The 15,188-nt window shown below is 38.7% G+C and overlaps 2 protein-coding genes across 2 annotated transcripts; both read left to right on the top strand.

Moving 5' to 3' along the window:
- Positions 1–181: 181 nt before the first annotated feature.
- On the top strand, positions 182–4,313 carry LOC124122147 (trypsin-like). The gene is made up of 7 exons (XM_046485268.2): positions 182–324; positions 629–762; positions 1,258–1,355; positions 1,740–2,005; positions 3,145–3,290; positions 3,481–3,535; positions 4,098–4,313. The coding sequence occupies exons 1-7, from the start codon at positions 282–284 to the stop codon at positions 4,199–4,201; spliced, it is 846 nt and encodes a 281-aa protein (XP_046341224.2). The 5' UTR covers positions 182–281; the 3' UTR covers positions 4,202–4,313.
- A 1,092-nt stretch (positions 4,314–5,405) lies between these two features.
- Positions 5,406–12,946, top strand: LOC124122150 (trypsin-like). Its single transcript, XM_046485273.2, has 7 exons — positions 5,406–5,510; positions 7,441–7,574; positions 9,414–9,511; positions 10,254–10,519; positions 10,936–11,081; positions 12,131–12,185; positions 12,806–12,946. Exons 1-7 carry the CDS (start codon positions 5,468–5,470, stop codon positions 12,907–12,909), a joined length of 846 nt encoding a protein of 281 aa, XP_046341229.2. The 5' UTR covers positions 5,406–5,467; the 3' UTR covers positions 12,910–12,946.
- The last annotated feature ends 2,242 nt before the right edge of the window (positions 12,947–15,188 follow it).

The following is a 15,188-nucleotide window of genomic DNA, read 5'->3' as shown; positions in this document are numbered from 1 at the left end:
GGACTCTAGACACGTCATTTAGCCAGACTGATTTTATATGTGATTGATTAGAACAATACATTTTATAATTTATATACATTTTTATATACAAAAATATACTGATTCACATGTAAAGAAGGTCCACTTACACGTTGAGCCTTATTCTTATCGTGAGAAGAACAAAACCGGAGACTATCAATATTCTTCTTATCACTCTCACCCGACACAGCGGCAACACCTTGATTAAGATACAATTTTAGCAATATTCCACGACTTAGTGTCACAAAGAAAGTCAGGGACAAATGTTGGGTCTTTGGTTTCTCGTTTTAGCGTGTCTAACTTCAGGTAAGACATACCAAAGGATAGAAAAGTCTTATGTTGTCTCCAACATATTTATAATTGATCTTTTTTATACGTGGTTTTGAAGGCAAAGTGAATACAATACCCAGATTGTAAAATATACATTCATATAACTGAAGTTAGGTATGTGTGGAACACAGTGGTGTCTATTACTCTTGATGTAATTCTTATAAGTCTGTTACTTATGATGTTACACTACTATTCGATGTTCAAATATAGCCTGCATTGGGTACTGCACGATTGGTTCAGTCTGTCGACCTGTAATTGCAGTCAGTCTGTGTTATTGCAGGTGTCTTGGGCGATATAGATTCTCCAGGATGTGGGATCAATGATGTCGGTTTTGATTACACCACTCTCCCACAGGCAGTCAGGAAACGCATTGTTGGTGGACAAATCGCAACACCACATTCGTTTCCATGGATGGTAAATCAAGAAAAAATGTTTTTACGAACATCTGACGAAAATTGAATCCCAGTGACTGATCAGTTGGTCAGTGCAAAGGTCACCTAACCAATCATTCAATCAACTGATGAATCATCAGCCAGTGTGTCTCAAGTTTCATTATACTGGCAAAAGTACAGTTACTCTATTTGTTCAGAAATGTCAAGATCAACGTTATTAAATAAAATATTAATATTTTATTCTTTACGTATCCAATTCCACTAAAAGTGTTTAATACATTATATATATCATTCTCTATAAATATGTAGAAGTGTGAGCATAATATATTTGTATGCGATACAGGGAACAAGCACCTTAATAGGTGAAACTGTAAGAAAATACTTGGTGAGTTCATATCATGTCATGGCTAAACAGTTCAATCAGGTGCGTGTCTCTCAATAGTGATAAGGAGAACAACATGAGGCATACATTTTGTAATCTTGCTCAATGTGTCCGTGTTCTCATTTTTGAACAAAGGTCGCGCTTGAATATCGGGGGGTCTTTGCCTGTGCTGGATCCCTTCTGAAGGGTTCATCAAAAAGATGGTTTATCCTCACCGCAGCCCACTGCCTTCAGTAAGTTACCCAGTATATATATGGATAAATATATATATATTAACGCCGCAAAGTACCGACTTTACAATAAAAACTGTCCATGTAAAAGTCAAATAGCTAAATGGATTTGTGGTTACCCAGTGGATTTAAACTTCAAGCGTTGTTGTGCAGAGTTTTGCCCTAGTTTTGAGGATCTGTATGGTTTTATGATATTTGGTTTGTTAGAAACAAAACTTTGTGAATCCTATGGAACAATTGTACAACATGCGTCTATTTGTGTTTTTGAGACTGGTTATTTTAAAAAAACTATGACCAAAATAATGTGGACGTTTTACATGTATCCTATGTCATACCTTCCTCTTGAAAAAAACCATCAAAACCTTTTACAATGTTGTCCCCTGCCAGTGGAACAGTCGTCACAGATTGGAAGATTCGTCTTGGTGCACACGATCTGTCGACAAGTGAACAATCCACTGAGTTCATTGACGTCAAGACTGTGATGAGCCATCCTTTATTCAAGCCTACCACACTAGAGCATGACAGTGGTTTGATGGAACTGGCTAGAGCACCAAGGATAGGCAGGTCGGAAATCAACTTTGGTTGCGTTTCTGGCAATGAAACTGTTGCAGGAGAAATTTGTTATGTTATCGGATGGGGTACAACATCAGAAGGTAAGTTTAAATATATGATACAGGTACACAAATGTTAACATTCGTTCTATTTCATAACCAATAACATGACGAATGTAACGCTCTTTAAAATATTATTTCACTATGATATGCTTGATTCTGGTTGGTCAAAATAACATTAAAAAGGGTATCTACTTCCATTCGATACCTTACGATTAACATGACTTTAAAAACACCTTGCGAATGAAAACATTGATCTATCGATGACCTATGCATTCATAAATATATCAGTGGGTGTTCATAACCCATTAAAATTCCATAAGTTTGATCATAACGGTTTATCAAACATAATGAAATCTGTTGCAAAGCACACATAACCAAGTAAGACACACTTTTACGACTGTGTCAGTGCTACACAATCATCGGTCACAGATATGAACAGTCTCTCAGACTTTCTCGTATCGTACAAAGCTGACTCGCCTGCAGCTAAAAACGGCGGTATTCAAACTTAACTTGAGGATTAACTTAACAATAATGTTGTGGAGGCTGACATATTCCACAAGTAAATCACCACAATAAAGGTGAACATAATAATATATCAAGGCTGCCCTTGGGGTTCTTGCAATCTGTAAATCACACTGTCACCGTGAACAGCCATGAACAGTGAAGAGTAATGGAATTTCAGCCATGGCAAAGTTGGGGGTGGAGAGATAATCAGTCTGGATTACTGAAGAATTCTGTGACTGCGGTGTTATATCAAACTATATGGTATATAAGTCCAACTTGAACTAACTTAGATACTAGTATTTATACATAATATAAAATATTTTCACGATTTCTATAACTTATGAACCGTACATTAGAAGATGTCCAACTGTAGTACTAGATTAATAGTCCTTCTGGCAGTTATATGTGATTTGCACAATTTTGAAAATACAGAGAAATACCATTACCACCCGAAGTGAAATTATCCAGATTAATTCATTATCAGCAATAACGAATTATTGCTGTAATTATGGTCGCTTTACGATATATAGACGTACAGTTCAGAATCTTCATGAATGCGGAGTTTCTGTACTGATGACGTTCGAATTGATTGCGTGTCACTTTTATTAACTGCTGTGTAATTTCATCAATTATGATTTTGAAAATATGCAAATGTGTTTTTAACCTGTCCACAGAAAGCGCTCCGTCAGATATGCTGCAGGTTGTGGAGAAGCCCGTAATGTCCAAGGCCGCTTGTAGAAATATATATGGCTCAAACGACTTCCACGAATCTTCCATGATCTGTGCAGGCTTCCCCGAAGGAGGGAAAGACCCGTGTAAAGTATGTTACACACACATTCCTAAATTCACGGGCCTGACCTTAGACAATCTTCAAAAATTATCATCTACGATACAAAGACTTTTCTAAGACACTATGTCCTTGACGTAAACATTGACTCGCAGCAGCTCACAGCCACTTCTTATTACCCCTTACTTCAATTTCTTCATCTGTTGGATGCGTGTTTTTGTAGAATGACAGCGGTGGGCCTTTGATGTGTTATCGCAATGGCCGTATGGAAATAATTGGTACGTATGGCAAAATAAACGTAGACATTGTGTTATATAATGACCTTTTGAGAGTGTCATTAGTTTCGCGAGAATTAATTATATGTAATAAACAAGAACCCTGAGATTATCAAAGCAGTCCTGTCTGAAAAGGGTTGATTCTTTGAATACCTTTATTATATACACTAAATGTTAATTTGTAATGAGCCCTAACCAGGAGGTTGGTTGTTCTGGAAACAGATAATGTCATGGATATTGGTATGGCGTCAGCGTATCCCAAAGATAATGATATATCAATGAATTGGCGTTGGTTTTTAACAACAGCCACCGTTCATAATGAACCGTCAAAGTATGCCATAAATATGAGTGTACATCGTTGCAAAATTCCATGTCGTCAATATATTATCAAGTAAGTGTCTAGATATGGACATTATATTTCTTCATGACATAGTGAGTCCAATACATAAAGTGAGTAAGGGCTATAATGAATAGAGAAAAAATGATAAGATTTTAACCTAATTCATATTTGTTCCTAGGAGATACATTATCATGTAGCCGACCTTAACCAGGTTACATATTTCAGGAACCGTCAGCTGGGGCTTTGGCTGTGGTCAACCGAACTCTCCAGCTGTATATGCAAGTGCAACGAGCGCCAGACAATGGATTGTAGCTACGATTAATGCTTAAAAGGCCTAGCTGAGACCAATACATGAGCAACTTCAATACAGGCTTTCAAAAACTTCGTCACAGTTTGCTTTCACCATGTGTGTAGAAGAACAATAAAAGCGACAAAACCCTTGTCAGCAGAGTCGATTGTACGATTCAGACTATATCAGGAGCACGTGTTTATGAATCACTATCAAATAGTGATGATTCCAGGTGTTCGTGAAAAGCATGGCGAACAATGCAATTTTACAATTCTTGTACGAAGAGTAGGCAACCCCAAATAAGGATAGACGATGTGCGTCGTACATACCGCCACAGAATGCAATGAAACGTTCTCATTGCTAGGCATGTCGTGATAGTACGAGTGACATGGTGTACCACGTCTTAGGTAGTGGGATTATATACATGTACGGTAATATGTAATGTAACCCGGGTGTTGTCTATAGTATCATTACTCACCTGGGACATTGTGGTATGAGATACACACTTACACCACACCACAACGGAGAGGTATTTCTTTCAGATCGTTAATTCCAGTAAAACTCGTACGACGCAACACCCAATGATCTTTGTAAATGGTTCCAACAACACCTATGTGAGACCGTACTGCCCAAGGGCTGCATATTATTGCTGAATGTAAATTAGCCACGAGTCTAATGACACCTTGTGTTACTTATTTCTTTTTACTAAATATCACTGGACGGTAAATAAATGTCACCGTATCTTTCATATAGAAGATGTCCATAAAAGTCCATACATTTTGTCCAACATCTGTGAAACTCTTGTGTTCATGTGACACTTTTTTTAAATGTTTGTACAAGCATGTACACTGCACTTACTGCATGGTCCTGAAAGTGCCCCGCCTCCCTTTCAAGCTATGGCAGAGTTTCGTACATGAAGTTACCTGAAATATATATCTCAAACTTCTTCGTACGTTTGCACACTAAGATATTCTACCCAACGAAATGGATAATACACGGATGACGTAATGTAGATATTTTTATAGTAACGTTTGTATTGAATTGGACAAAACTTGGTCTCAGCGAGTCATTACTGGTTGTTATTTTGATAAGCTACAGCAGTATGTTGCTCTTTAATGAGTGCACAAAAGTTCGCATTTCAATAATAGAGCATGTTTCAAGTTACCTGCTGAGATATCTCAGTAGAGTATGTCCTGTGGCCTTAACAGTCAAACCGGTGACAGCTAGTATGAAACACCCACGCCTGCTTATCTAATCTGAAAACCCTGTCCTACAATGCTTTGAATGATTTGGTGTCCCTAAGAATATGCCAGCACTTCTGTGTTTTGTTTTAGGGTATCTTGCATCAGGTAAGAAAACAATTATGCGGTGATACTGCGACAGTAACTGATCAAGTATTCGTCCGAACCATCGCTCCCTTTCTTTAAAAGACAATATTCAATTCTTTCCTCTTTGTTGTGTGAAATCAAATAAATATGCCTTAATTAACGCAAAATGTAAGTCCTGTATTTTCGTTATGTCGAAGAGAAGGTAATATGCGAATACAAATACCATACATACGTTAATTTTGGCTGAACTAAAATTATACTTGTGTTTAACTATTTTGTATCCTGAATATCAGTGTTAATTCACAGCTAACAGGTCACATGAGACGACAAATTGCTTCAAAATTAGCAATTTATACGTAATACTTCTACAAAGAACTGATACAAATACCTTTGTTCGTTTGATATTAAATTTATCAGTAACGAGTGACTTGTGAATTGACCAATAAGTTAGAGTGACACTGCTCCACTATCTGGCACACATTTTCCGTAAAGGTCAAGACAGTATGTTTATTACCATGTCTGTGTCTCTGCTGTACGGTGATCATGCATCTGAACGTAACATCTAATCCAATGACATTTCACATCATGCGTGGAATGTTAGAGTGACACTGCTCCACTATCTGGCACACATTTTCCGTAAAGGTCAAGACAGTATGTTTATTACCATGTCTGTGTCTCTGCTGTACGGTGATCATGCATCTGAACGTAACATCTAATCCAATGACATTGCACATCATGCGTGGAATGTTAGAGTGACACTGCTCCACTATCTGGCACACATTTTCCGTAAAGGTCAAGACAGTATGTTTATTACCATGTCTGTGTCTCTGCTGTACGGTGATCATGCATCTGAACGTAACATCTAATCCAATGACATTGCACATCATGCGTGGAATGTTAGAGTGACACTGCTCCACTATCTGGCACACATTTTCCGTAAAGGTCAAGACAGTATGTTTATTACCATGTCTGTGTCTCTGCTGTACGGTGATCATGCATCTGAACGTAACATCTAATCCAATGACATTGCACATCATTCGTGAACAGCTCGTGGTGTCGGGAAACTCACAATCACTAATGCAATTGAGCTAAGCACTCGCTTAAAATGCCTTTGAGACAGTATGTCAGTGAACAGACAAATGGCAAGGTGTCCTGTGAAGTTTACCATAGGTGGCAAAGGATTGGGGTTGGCTAGCAGCACCAGGGACGGGCTGTGCACTAGTGATGTTACACAATGTCTGCAGACGAATGAAGGTTTTGCCTCAGATTTACAGCAGACAGAAAACGTTGTTGGTGAAGTAGCGGCTAGCGGTATGCCAGAGCAACAATTCTTGACCATAATAGCTATGGGGGCCTGATTTGTTATTGTGAATGGACATTTGACTGACCAGCGGTTTGTTGACGACATTTTTCGTCACTTAGTTGTTCCATTTGCTAGAATTATCGGCAAACATTTTGAACTGCAAGATGACAATGCCAGACCACATCGTGCCCAGGTCTTCGCCGATTATCTCCGAAGAGAGGGCATGTGGACATTAGACCCTCTAAGTCCCCTGACATGTCCCCAATACAGCATCTGTGGGATGTTCTCGAGTGGAGAGTGTACGCCTCACCTCACCTTCACTTTCTTCCGCCGACAGCATTTGACATTTTACTGACACTTCAATTCATGTATGACTCATGTATTTCATTTTCTACAGCCAATGATATTACAGACAAATAACAAACCTAAGTGCACATGTGATCAACGCTTTGAAAATACGTTCTTTGAACACGTGTTGCTGATATTGGTTGAATTTGAAAATGACTTAGACGTTGGAGGTTGGAATAAGCACACATTTTACCTAATATGTACACTACTTTACTCAGATTGAACATCTGAAGTCTTCACTTTTATATTTTATTATGCTCATTACATAATACATCAATGTGTTCGTGATTGAATTGGCAGGTGTATTGAGTGAGATAGAACCTCCTGGATGTGGGATCAATGATGTGGGCTTTGATTACACCACCCTACCAAAGACAGCCAGGAAACGCATTGTTGGTGGACAAATCGCCACACCACATTCCTTCCCATGGATGGTAAATAAAGTGTATACCGAGAAGGATCTCACAAACTACACAGTGTAAACATGTCATTCATATTAACTCATTGTTGAAGTATCAAATTTCATGAACAAGCAATAGGTAAATAAACCACATGTATTCCGGAATAGCTGACAATACCAAAGTTAAAAATGGATATTTTGTTCTTTGAACTGTCGTTATATATACATATATGACGGTATACATGAATGTGATAACATTGTGTGTGTTTTATGATTTGAGCTCTGTGAAAGATTCGGTCATGATATGGACAAATGGTTCAGTGAGGGATATTATGATAAGGCGCACAACATTAAACATACATGGATAAAAAAAATTAATAATCCAGCTCCAGGTCAATGATGATGTGGTAATATTCCAGTTATAACGTGGTGACCTGTAACACAATCGAATCTGGGCCCATCTTCCCGAGGTGAGGGCGTAAACTGATTGTAAAAGTCAGAACTTGCCGAACTAGGCTGGAATTCCGGAGTTACATTTTGGCTGGATTAATGAGTCTAGTCCAATCAAAGTCGCGTAACGAACTAGACATCCGGTTGGTAAACAACATAGATTTCAACGTGCAGATTTCTGTCGACTGCAATATTTGCAAAGCATGTGTACCGTCAAGTGGGCGTCGAAAGAATTTTTCCAAATATTTTCATGTTTTTTCATCAGGGTGCTCAAGTAATTTGATGCATTGATGTAATACCCGTTTTATTACAAAATATACCTTGGGTATCGATTAGATCGTCTTGAATGAGGGCCTCCATGTTGTTTGAAGAAATTGACAGAGATGTGAGAGATTGAATCTGATTGGTCAATAAGACATAGAAGGGATATAACTCGTAATAGCCACTGGTGGCGAGACGGTCGAGCCTGGAAATTCCAAACTAGTTTGACAAGGGTGGAAAGTGGACTTTTATAGCCAGTTAACGCCCTTGCCTCGGGAAGATGGTCTGGACCAGGCAGACAAGTGAATGAGAGCATAAGCAACAACGCACACCATCAGGGTACAATGACACACTATTCACCACGTTACAGAGTCTGACCAACCGAGCCTCATTTTAACACTCGGTTCATAAGGCACGAGAAGCCAAACACAGAATCGCCGCAGGATTCGCATGTCAAGGTACCATACAGTGACCATGTCATACCAAGAAACACTTTGGTGAAATAGAATATCTTTATTACCACAAAACAGAATTAAATCAACTCTGTATTAATCAATCGTTCAGTCGAACATCTTCTGATAGGTATAAAGGAATACTGGTGTATTTAACCTTACACAACTACGCAACACGATAATTTAAACAAAATAGAGCATCAATATATAGACTAACTAGATACAGCTGCATGTTCTCTGTCCATTTGGGTGGACTACCAGTGACTTACAATGAGAAAGAATGCAATGTTATGAAATTGATACTATACAAGATAACATAATTTGTATTGAGGTACATGTAATTCAACACGCGGGCATTAATCTCCATGTTTACTAAAGATTACAAGTGCCAACATATCGTTGACCATGTGAAGGGCATAAAGGGGCATGGCATGTGTATATATTAGTTTTCAGTAGTAGTTGTTTGGTCTCATATATCCACTGATGGCCCAGAAGCAGTTGATGTCCAAGCACATAATACTTATCGTAACAACCGATGAAGTTGAGGATGATTAGGCCGTGACAATGTGTGACCTAGTTGAGTTTGTGTCCGTGTAACCTTACAGCCCCTGATGCTATGAACCACTGCTTAGCCAGGCCGTGGAATTGTTGACTGGTGCTGACTAGGACGTAGGATAACATTCACTCACTGCCTTTATCGATGTCTCTAGGCTGCTCTTGAAAACCTTGGTGTTATGCACTGTGCTGGATCTCTTCTGAAAGGCAATTCTGATAGATGGTACATCCTAACTTCTGCCCACTGTTTGCAGTAAGTTGTCGACACCTAAACATACTATAATTGATATTTAGAAGTGTAACACTTCTTATGAGGTGTGTGTGTGTGTGTGTGTGTGTGTGTGTGTGTGTGTGTGTGTGTGTGTGTGTGTGTGTGTGTGTGTGTGTGTGTGTGTGTGTGTGTGTGTGTGTGTGTGTGTGTGTGTGTGTGTGTGTCTGAGTGTGTGTGACACGGTATGCTGACTCCGTCACATCACAGCATGTCAAATTGATATAACGGGATAACCCAGGGTCACATCACTTCATGTCAGATTGATATAACGGGAGAACCCAGGGTCACATCACAGCATGTCACATTGCTATAACGGGATAACCCAGGGTCACATCACTTCATGTCAGATTGATATAACGGGAGAACCCAGGGTCACATCACAGCATGTCAGATTGATGTAACGGGATAACCCAGGGTCACATCACAGCTTGTCAGATTGATATAACGGGATAACCCAGGGTCACATCACAGCATGTCACATATATGTGACATATGTGTTTCATGTTTATCTTACAATGAACACATGAGCTTGAGAAATCACTCGATTCCAAAATGTAATTTTTCTAAAAGAGTATGAACACATATTACAAAATGTAAAATGCCATAATGAATGTTGCTAGATTATGAAATAGTTCAAATATATTGTACAATGGAGCATATATTTTTTGTATCAGCTTAATGTCATCATAATGTAAAAATAAAATATTTGTACCTGACATGTCAGTGGAACTATGGCGTCCGACTGGAAGATTCGCCTTGGCGCTCATGATCTCTCCCAAAGCGAAACATCCTCTGAGTTCCTTGACGCAAAGACTGCGATGACCCACCCTCTGTTCAACCCAACAACATATGAGTATGACATTGGGCTTATTGAGCTAAGTAGCGCCCCACTGGTATCTAAGCCTGAAATCAACTTTGGGTGTGTTTCCGGCAATGTCAGTACAGCAGGAGAAGTATGCTATGTCGCCGGATGGGGAACTACCTCTTTCGGTATGTTTATAGGTTCATTATACTAACCGAAGAGTGTATAAACGATTGACTGTATGTGCACAGGTATTGTTTACAAATAAGAACAATATTTTGAAAGCAGTCTTGTTATGTTAAATGGGGTTCTCAAAGTACGTAGTAAGAATAGTTTATCACATTGAGGATATATGGCTCTTCTGGACAATGGTTCTGGCAACTGGACAAGTTGGCAGTCTTGATGTCCCTATCCAACATTACATTTTGTCAGTAAGTCATATGTATGCTACTGTGGTCTAGGATGAAAACTGTGTTGTTTTTATATTATATTAACTCCATTTAAATTCATTATTGCAAAGACAAATATTAACTTATTACCATACGTATAAACTGTGACTGTACCAAATAATAGGAGACTCGCTGATGATAAATTGTACTTATAGGGGGCGCTGTATCAGATGAGCTCCGGGTTGTTGAAAAGCCCGTCCTGTCACGCACCGAATGTAGGAACATATACGGCTCTAACCAGTACCATGAAGCCTCAATGATTTGTGCAGGCCATCCGGATGGTGGAAAAGGTTCGTGCACCGTAAGTACCATGGTTTATTAATCGTTCAAAAAAGGTCAAATAGACAGTTCCCTTCCAGAGCTAGATATGAAAGAAGCCAGTGAAACCACCTCATCTGCTTCATATGTAAATCTATTAAATAGTAGTGTGCATATTTAGGATGCGCCAAATCCACATTATAAAGCATACTCAAAACGCTACATTATTACCTAGTCAGTGGATATGTGTGCAATCGATTTCAATGAGCAGCTCCCTGCGGAGTATACAACCTAAGCTGCCTGGGAAGCACCATGAGGTAACAGTCACTGTAGGGTGAGGATATATAGAATCTTTGGAACTAAATTCAAAAGGTTTCATGGGAATTTTACTACTCCTTACATGTTTCAAGCTATTCTATACAATCTGAAAACGCATGGTTTCCCATGTCGTATACTCTGAGATATTGTGTTTGTGTTTTGGTATTTACGCAATTTATAAGACGTAGTTTTGTTACATAACGCTTGCCTACATATCACTATTTAGTAAGGGCGGTCGGGTAGCTTTAGTGGTTAAAGCGTTCGCTCGTCACGCCGGAGACCCGGGTTCGATTCCCGATATGGGTACAATTTGTGAAGCCAATTTCTGGTGTCCCCCGCTGTAATACTGCAAAAATCGGCGTAAAACGATACTCAGTCACTCACTACTATTAAATATCACGTGACCAGAACCAACAGGACCCGCAGGTATTTGTGACAGAAATATGTCTCACGATCGCTGTAATACTGCAAAAATCGGCGTAAAACGATACTCAGTCACTCACTACTATTAAATATCACGTGACCAGAACCAACAGGACCCGCAGGTATTTGTGACAGAAATATGTCTCACGATCCAAACTGTTCATAGAAAAGCAAAGAAGTATCAAAACAAGATGAATTCTTTAACACCTATTTCATTTTGCACTGCTTTTATCTAGTGAATAAGTAAAGAAATGAATTCACTTTCACATTTGTATTAAGCTTAGACTGGTGGTAGAATCTATCACTTGTCTTCTGTAGCTCATTTGATGAAAAGAGAACATGTATTTACAGAGAGACAGCGGAGGACCTTTGATGTGCTTCCAAAACGATCGCATGGAGATAATTGGTAATATGTCATTTTCAGGAGAATCAACACATACGAAATGCTCGTGGTGATGACATCACAGGTTTCAACCAGATTAGTATTCCAGCGTTGTTCTAGTCCCTTTGAGTAACGATCTGTTATTGTAATCATGTTTTGAAGGTTTCATCTTGTCGTATCCATTACATTTGCAATATCGCAACATGTTAAATCGTATGAAGGGTGGCAACTCTTCTTACGTTGCAAAACAAGACCCAACTCAGAAAAGCTGTCAGTCAAATTTAGCTACTAGCAATTGTCCACATGGTGATAAGGTCATATGATATATGTAAAAGTTAACATTATGAACGGCTAAACGTTTCACTTTCCAGCCAAACCCGAAATATATCATGTCATGTGGAATTTAAAAAAAAACAATTTTCAGTAACAGAGGAGAAATTCTGACACCACTTTAGGAAATGGTCCTGAATATCTTGAATCTATTATTGACCGCGTTTGTCCAGTAAGGATTGTTCAAGTGTAAGTTTCTCTACTCTGGTGTTTCGTAATCATATTGAATTGTAGATTTCATAATGAATACACAATGTCATATTAAGACATATAAATATTATTTCTCGAAGACATCACCTTATCCTTGTTTGCAGGAATTGTGAGCTGGGGCCCTGGTTGCGCTCAGCCCAACTCTCCAGCCGTCTATGCTAGTTCATCAGGAGGAAGGCAGTGGATTGAAGCTACCATAAATGAATAGACGGTTACTGAAATAAAACGAATGAGTTGCACTCGCATATTCCGTTTTCCCAGGTTACATTATTTGTCAGGATGTTTCTTAAAAGACCTTGAAATAAGAACATTACATAATGATTGTTCTTGTTAGTGAAAAACAGTAGCCTAACTTTAATAATATAAATATGAAAAGTCAACGACAGATATTTAACCAATCTGGATTATCCGGTGAAATATATTCTATTGGGCGTAAAAGGTGAAACAGCGGTGAGAATGAAAGGAATAGATCACTGAAAAACAGCGAAGACATCAGGTGTTTGCGCAAAAGGTAAGCATGTCATGTTCTACCGGTTGTACCCGCCACTAACACAATGTGCATGAAAATGTATGACATTGTATTTGTTGCCAGAAATGACACATTACATCATGTCAGCATTCGAGTGTCATGGACAGCATCCTCACTGAAGGTTATAGTGTGTTTCAACGTTGACTAAATATGACACTATTGGAAAGAATGTAGGTGTGTCGATACACTGAACTTACTGAAATGAAACGCCGTATAATATAAAAAGTAGATTATACAAATAAAAAGTGATCCGTGATCATACGAAATCTCTGAAAAAAGCGTCCAGTGTACCATTCCGGCTGTATCATAAGCATGTGTAATGCGTACCTAGTACTATCACTATTTGATAGTGATCCATATGGACTCTGCTATTAGTAGATATGTCTTATGATCATGGATATGGTTTTTTTATGCTTATATTTTATAACCACTATTGGATAGTTTTTGCGAAATGTTGAACGTATCCTGTCCCAACGGTGACACCCACCACAAACACATGCAAAGGCCAGTTGATTGTTCACATGAACAAACACGGGAGCATATGGTGTTTTTTATTTTATTTTAGTTATATAGTTTGTTTTTAATTGCTTCCTATGTTGGGTGTATGATGTGTATGGTTAGATCAGACTCTCCAGTAAAAAGGATGTCTTTGTGATTTATATTGCCATTAACAACCAAATTGTTAAGAATTCATAATACTAAGCACTACGTTTTAAGAACCTTTCCGGGAACACCTGATGTCATCACTGATTTTCTTTGATCAATATATATATTTGATCTGCTATTTCGCCTCACGCCAAATGGATATCCTCTGGCGTTGAAGTTATATATTTACCATGAAAAATTTTGAAAGCTTTTCTGTGATCTTGAAAGTTGTAACCCTGATCAAAGACCTTTTCAGCAAGAGTCGTACGAAATCTTTGTAGAGCATGCTTGATTCTACCTACTGATTCAAAAGTAACCATAAAGACACAGACAGTGATGGGCAACAAACACAATTCAAGACAATTTATTGGCCCCACAAAGAAACTGACAAATCGCATGTCGACGAAACTGAATCAAAGATTATGGCAAACTTATTTGCATCTTTCTTCATCACTGAATCGGACGACGATTTCACGGAATGTGATGTTCCATTTTCTGGAGAACGTATACTATCATTCCAAGCTTCTAGTTCAAAGGAGGTGAAGTCAATAGTCGATGCTGCGCCCAGCGAATTGTGTTTTCTGTACCCTATGCCAACGTGGGTTCTGAAAGGATGCCTGGAAACTTGTAGTCGTGCAAACTCATCCTTGTTGAATACCTCACTAGCACATGGATCAGTCCTGACGACCTTCAAGCAAGCCACCATACCTGCACTACTCCACTACTAGTAAGAAAGTATCATTAGACACATGTGTGCTCAAGAACTATCGTACAGCTTTATGGATAACAACTTCTGGTTTATTGCATATAGCGACGTTTCGATGTAGATTCTTACACCGTTATCAAGCTTGAGTCAATACATCTAGCTATATTGCAAAAAGCAAGGTGTTGTCCATAAAGCTGTATGTTATCTTACTTACTCATGCCAGTCAAACAGTTAACTATCGTCCTGTGTCCAACTTGTCATTTGTGTCCAAAGAACTGAAACACTTAGTTCCAGCGAGGCTTAACCAACATCTGTTTATTCATAATCTGAGTGATGTATTTCAGTCAGCGTGCAGGCCTCAACGCAGTACCGAAACTGCACTGGTCAAAGTACACAACGATATTCTGAGATCTAAGATGTTTTCCTGGTATTGCGTGACCTTTCAGCACCATTCGATAAGGTTGACCATGACATCCATTTGATGCGCTTAGAACACTGACTGAGAATCAAGGATACGTCATTATCCTGGTTCAGATCTTACTTATCAGGAAAACTTTTGCAAGTTCAGGTATATGGTATAAAGTCAGTTAACGTGATTAACACAGTT

This window comes from Haliotis rufescens, unplaced genomic scaffold (assembly GCF_023055435.1).
Source record: "Haliotis rufescens isolate VD_foot unplaced genomic scaffold, xgHalRufe1.0.p SCAF_11, whole genome shotgun sequence".
Classification (NCBI taxonomy): domain Eukaryota; kingdom Metazoa; phylum Mollusca; class Gastropoda; order Lepetellida; family Haliotidae; genus Haliotis; species Haliotis rufescens.
Note: the sequence above shows the minus strand (reverse complement) of the source record. Positions and strands in the feature narration are given on the sequence as shown.

What these genes read in the sequence shown, in the direction of transcription:
- LOC124122147 (XM_046485268.2), top strand. Translation starts at nt 282, where the DNA reads ATGTTGGGTCTTTGGTTTCTCGTTTTAGCGTGTCTAACTTCAG. An exon ending in ATGGGGTACAACATCAGAAG is followed by an intron (nt 2,006 to 3,144) that starts GTAAGTTTAAAT and finishes ACCTGTCCACAG; the next exon opens with AAAGCGCTCCGTCAGATATG. An exon ending in TGGCCGTATGGAAATAATTG is followed by an intron (nt 3,536 to 4,097) that starts GTACGTATGGCA and finishes TACATATTTCAG; the next exon opens with GAACCGTCAGCTGGGGCTTT.
- LOC124122150 (XM_046485273.2), top strand. Translation starts at nt 5,468, where the DNA reads ATGCCAGCACTTCTGTGTTTTGTTTTAGGGTATCTTGCATCAG. An exon ending in GTGGAAAAGGTTCGTGCACC is followed by an intron (nt 11,082 to 12,130) that starts GTAAGTACCATG and finishes ATGTATTTACAG; the next exon opens with AGAGACAGCGGAGGACCTTT. An exon ending in CGATCGCATGGAGATAATTG is followed by an intron (nt 12,186 to 12,805) that starts GTAATATGTCAT and finishes CCTTGTTTGCAG; the next exon opens with GAATTGTGAGCTGGGGCCCT.